The sequence below is a fragment of the Haliotis rubra genome, unplaced genomic scaffold (genome assembly GCF_003918875.1).
Source record: "Haliotis rubra isolate DU_JTF1 unplaced genomic scaffold, ASM391887v1 Scf507, whole genome shotgun sequence".
NCBI classification, from domain to species: Eukaryota; Metazoa; Mollusca; class Gastropoda; order Lepetellida; family Haliotidae; genus Haliotis; species Haliotis rubra.
The window spans coordinates 489,540-495,333 of record NW_025767199.1 but is presented as its reverse complement, the minus strand read 5'-3'; the positions used below and the strand labels follow the sequence as shown (position 1 = coordinate 495,333).

Genomic DNA, 5,794 nt, shown 5'->3' with positions numbered 1-5,794 from the left:
GTTATACTGTTTGTTTCAGCTTGCTGTCTTGTTGAAGTCTGACTAGTGCAGCGTCGTACTGTACAGTTTTTGCTACAAGTGGTATGTTTTCATCAATAGCAAATTTACTAAAGTAATCAAAACATAATAATTTCCATCAAGATACATTCATGATATTATATTTTATTTTTGCTTTCAGAAGATTCTATTATCATAATAATAAATAGTATCAAAATACTTTTGTACTTTATTGTATTGAAAAAACGACTCTTCAAATTGGTATATTCTTATTGAATATATTTACTTGATATATACATAATTATCCCTTTGAAATTTTGAATAGAATTAATGCCAAAAATTAAATTTGAAAGTTGTTTGTGATTGAAAAAGTTGAACTTATACAGAAAACTCTAAAGTGTGTTCATTGAATAGATTCAGGGCTAGAAATTAATATGCTAGACCGTAGCCCTGAGGGTAGTCAAAATTATCTAGGGCTAATGAAATTCGGAGACTGCTAGCCCTGGGGGCCTGTAAGGAATTCCTGACTATAACCAAACATTAGTAGAGTTTTCTATTTTTGACCAACAGCAATGTGAATTTCTGCATAATTATTAGGATAACCTGTCTTTTAACAGACTTTCCACTTGCTTGTACATTGTAGTCTAAAGTTTAGGTTAAACTCGGGCTAGTGTTTTGCTTCTGGGCGCCTGAAAATTAAAACTTTCCGCCCTACAGATTGCTATGTGTTTTTGATTAAGGATTAATTAATCTCTGATTTTGATAGTTTTGAATTAAATCAGTCTTTCTATATTTTAAGATATAATTTAGATACTTTCATGTCAGGGTTCTCCACTGTGATCTAAAGATGGTCAGTTCTATTTGATTATAATGTCAACTTGTTATCACTGTCGTGTAGACTGTGTATAAATATAGCAATGATGCAATGCCAGACGCAACTCCTTGCACCAACTGGTAACATACATGTCAGATAATTCAGTGATGTCACAAGCCCTGTAACGAGCTGAAACCGAAAGTATGTTAGAATGGCAATGCTGTCATCATAATGGATGAACGGAATAGACATTATAGCGCAGTATTACGTGCGTTTTCAAGCGCTGCTAAGAAAGGATGGCCAGCATTGAAATTCCAAATGTCTTTAAGAACTCAAAGTGTGCTGAAACAGTACAGTTTACCATTGAAGCCTACGAGTTGCTCCAACTTCATTACTGACAGTATTTCATGTGAGTTATATCCAGATGATGCACCAACCAATTTTAGACCAGTGTCGTGTGTAGGTGACGGGAACTGCTTTTTTAGATCCTTGTCACAGCAGGTTTTTGGTGATGAAAATCAGCACATTGGGGAATGTAGAACTAGGGTTGTATATGAACTGGTAACACGTGACAAGTTTTATATTTCGGATCACAATCTGAAACTTGTGTCTGGATCGTCTGCTCAGAAGACGACAAACCTAGCAGAATATGTAATTTATATCTCAGCATCAGATGATACTATTTCAGGATCATATTTAGCCGTCACTTACCAAAATGAGGTTTTGAAAAGCGTTAATTCTGGTATATACAGCTCTTTATTGCATCTGTATGCTGCCTGCAATTGTTTTCAAAGCCCCAAAGGGAAAATGTGGCGTTTAATAGGAGTGTCATGCACCAGACATTAACTCCAGTGTCGGGGACATTTGATGAAGCATTAGACATGCACATTATGTGGACACATATGACAAATGCCAGTCTCTCACAGTGGAACCCCAATCATTTTGTTTCGTGTGTTCAGTGTCGTGAAGATCATGAGGAAGAGTCCTGTAATCTCACCGAACAAATTGACAGTTCTGATTCAGATCATCCCTGGAAAGAGAGTCCCAGTGAAGATTCTGAAATTCCTATATCCGACAGGTTAGCTGATGAATCAGCCAAAATCTTTGATGACAAGCCTGATGTTCAAACATGTCTCGGCGACATGGACACCCCTGACACAGAGCAGGAATCTAAAAAGTTTAAAGCATCTACCGGGATAGACATATATGCTGTCGGTGACATTGTATCAGGGAAAGTAAAACTATCATCGATGAGTGATACTGAGAAACTGAAGTACCTGGAGGAACATTTTACTCCAGGTCCGACTATGAAGTCATTACAAAGGTAAAGAAAACACCTGGACAAAAACAGATCCACAACCCTTGTGTTTCAGAGATCGTGGCTTGACAGATACAAGTGGCTAGTCTACAGTCCTTCCCTGAGAGGAGGTTTGTGCAAAATGTGCATTTTATTTCCACAGTATCAGAAGGGTGATAAGCACAAAGCAGTTAACACATTTATCAAAATACCAATGACAAATCTTTCCAAAGCACTTGGAAAAGAAGGCTTTTTAGAGACTCATCACAACAGTTCATATCACAAGCAAGCTGTGGAAACTGTAACTGACTTTTTAGAACTACAAAAAGCCCCGGAAAAATCACTTCCTTACAAAGTATCCCGCTGAAAACAGGAACTGTATGACGACAACTGTCACATTTTAGAATATATTACAGAGGCAATCGTGTGTTGTGGGAGACAAGGGATATCTCTTCGTGGACACCGTGATGACAGTACGGTAAAAGGCCCAAACAAGGGCAATTTCCATGCAATTTTATCTGTCATTGCAAATCATGACTCAAAACTGAATACCCATTTAGAGTTTGGCATGAAAAATGCAAAGTATACAAGTAAAACAGTCCAAAACGAACTCATCGGCACTTTGGCTGAATACATCCGAAAAAACGTTGTAGCACAAATAGTGGAATTTCCGCAAGTCATGTGATCTAGCTGCCGATCACGTGGTACAGGTCAAGCTTTGGGACAAAATGGCGGCTGTCAACCGTGCCCTTGAGTGAGCCTCGCCAAGTTCAAAGTGCAATATCATCAATATGGGGGTAAAACGATGCGCTTATGGCACTTGTAATAGTGACTCACGTTTCTACCATAAACCACATATGGCAGATGTGTTTTTTATTACATTTCCAAAGCCCACATCAAAGCCCGAGATGTGTGACCGCTGGATCAGAGCGTGTTCCCGCGGTGATGATTTTGGCCGTCACAAGATCACCCAAGATACATATGTATGTTCCAAACACTTTGTTGATGGACATGGTCCTACAGGCGAACATCCTGACCCTATACCAGCTACCGCTAGAGGTGTGGAACTTAGAATCTTCAACACGAAGAAGTCAAGACCACCACCTAAAGGCCGTGTGAGCTTGTCGCCAGAGAAGAAAAAAAGTCGTTCACAACTCCAGGTATAGTTTGGGAATGAAATGAAATAAAATGAAAAAAAAATACATAAGCAAATAGATAAATGAACAAATAAATGACTAAATTTTTAATTATTTTTAAAAAATCTATGATGTTCATAAAATATTAATTAATGTGTTTTTTTGCAGGTACTCAATGTGAACATTGATAAGGAAAATGAAATAACTGAGGGTTCTGAAGAGCAAGATACAAATGTTGATAAAGAAGGTATATCCATTGATTATATTACAGACAAGCTTTTAAATAGAATGTTTAGTTAATAAAATCCGGTTGGGTTTTTAGCAATCCTTATTGTCTGAAAAAGTTTGCAATTATAAAATTATAAGATGTCGTTTTATGTATATTTTTGGACCATTTATCATCCGCACAGTTTTGTTTTTTACAAAAATATTTTATTTTGCAGATGCAAGAAAACAGGTTTCCTGTTCTGATGCAGCTACTCAGACTGACATCTTGCATGATGATCTGGCTGGCTACAGTGATGATCAGCTCAAACAACCTAAACTTCTACAGAGAAAACTATTCATGGATGATGTTCTCAGAAGTGACAAATCATGCAAATTCTACACAGGTAAAAAATATCTGTTTCAAATCTATAATAAAGACATTCATTTTATGTTTTATTTATTGATAATATATTTTGCATGATATAGACCTTAATGTGTGTTTTAAAATAGTTATTTGACCAATATTAATAATTATTTCAGGTATTACATCCATCCAGCTTCTGTTGTTCCTGCACAGATTCCTACAGTCCAAAGCTGAGAGGTTAACACTGTGGAAAGGGGAAGAAACAACAGTATGTATAGTGTATTGCTTTAATATTGCTTTTATTAATAACCACCTATATACTATCTCTTGACACATGTATACTGTATGTAACTTGGTCACTGATCAATATGTCATTTGTTAACCCTTTCACAGGCAGTGCTGTAAAGTGCATCTGTTTACTAAATGGTCACTTGCAAATTATCATTGACTTCCTAGTACCAGTCATTGTGAAATATATTGATTAATGAACAGATCCACTTGACCATGTTAACTGATACATAATTACTTTTCAGGAGAATGCCAAAAACAAAGATGACCATCACCCCAGGGGACTGTCCACCTTCACAGCTTTCCTCCTAACACTTGTGCGCCTGAGACGTGGCCTTGATGTCGACCATTTGAGTGATCTGTTTGGCATATCATCCTCGACAGTTAGCCGTTACTTCCGGACATACATTGAGTTTATATCAAGGGAGCTCAGTTTTGTTGTTAAGTGGCCAATCAGACTGCAGGTTCAAGCTCACCTCCCAAAGGCATTTAGATATTTTAAAAAGACTATTGCCATTATAGATTGTACAGAATTTTTTGTACAAAAACCCTCATTGCCATCTAGTCAGAGAGTGACCTGGTCACAGTACAAACATCACAATACCTTTAAATGTCTGGTTGCTATTTCCCCAACAGGTGCATTTACTTACATCTCTCCACTGTGGTCTGGTTCAGTGTCAGATAGGCGCATTGTTAAAGAATCAGGTTTCCTTGATAACTTAAACTATGGTGATGACATAATGGCTGACAGGTTTTTTTTGATTAGGGATCTCTTAGCATTAAGAGGATGTACATTAAACATACCACCTTTTGCGCATGGTAAGCAGTTAAGCAAAGCAGCTGTTAAGAAAACCAGGAGAATAGCCCATGCTCGAATACATGTTGAAAGGGCAATTGGTCGCCTCAAGAACTTTAAATTTTTACAAGGTATTTTTCCACTTAAATCCAAGAAGCTTATTAATCAAAGTGTACAAGTTTGTGCTCAGTTATGCAATTTTGACAAACCACTTGTAAAGTAACTGTTGTTATTAGAATATTGCCATATTCATGACCAATTACTTTCATGATTCTGTTGTCATGAACATATTGAAATGTTTTGAGCTTTTTTGACAGAGATGTCTCCCATGTATTTAACATATATTTGGGATTACACTCTCTTAGTAAAGTACAGGTTCTAGTACTTTTGTTTGGGTTGAGTCCCATCTGGGATTTGAACCCACAGCGTCAAATACTCAGGCACCTAATCGCCAGCCTAACCCTCTCAGCCACCACAACTTCCATGTATTGTTGAACATGGCCTAGTGTTCTTAGTGTGAACTGATCTCAAGGAAGTTTGAGTAAAGTTTTAAAAAATAAAAAGATAACAAAGCCTTAATAAATTTTGTAATTGTATTTCATTTGAAATAACTGCTTCTCCTTAACATGTCTCTAACCAACATGTCTAACAATTTATTATCAAAAACACTAACATAGAATGTCATGATGCATTGATGAGTAAGATGCAAGCATGATATGGGACAATATGATCAAGATAACACTGTACTTGTGTACTATGAGGCCACTTGTACTGTACTGTACCACTGAGTTAAAATCTGTAAACATGTAACACTCATATACATGCTTAGTTTGACCATTTTGCATATTTGGGAAAAGTATGATGTTACAGTGAGTGACAAAGGAAACACTGTACT

At 36.8% G+C, this 5,794-nt stretch overlaps 1 protein-coding gene across 1 annotated transcript; it reads left to right on the top strand.

Moving 5' to 3' along the window:
• Nucleotides 1–2,771: 2,771 nt before the first annotated feature.
• Nucleotides 2,772–5,122, top strand: LOC124292101. Its single transcript, XM_046729143.1, has 5 exons — nt 2,772–3,268; nt 3,413–3,491; nt 3,655–3,855; nt 3,992–4,083; nt 4,349–5,122. Exons 1-5 carry the CDS (start codon nt 2,900–2,902, stop codon nt 5,120–5,122), a joined length of 1,515 nt encoding a protein of 504 aa, XP_046585099.1. The 5' UTR covers nt 2,772–2,899.
• The last annotated feature ends 672 nt before the right edge of the window (nt 5,123–5,794 follow it).

Coding starts and splice junctions, on each gene's coding strand:
- LOC124292101 (XM_046729143.1), top strand. CDS start 2,900: ATGGGGGTAAAACGATGCGCTTATGGCACTTGTAATAGTGACTCACGT. Junction 3,492..3,654: donor TACAAATGTTGATAAAGAAG/GTATATCCATTG, acceptor TCATCCGCACAG/TTTTGTTTTTTACAAAAATA. Junction 3,856..3,991: donor ATCATGCAAATTCTACACAG/GTAAAAAATATC, acceptor TAATTATTTCAG/GTATTACATCCATCCAGCTT.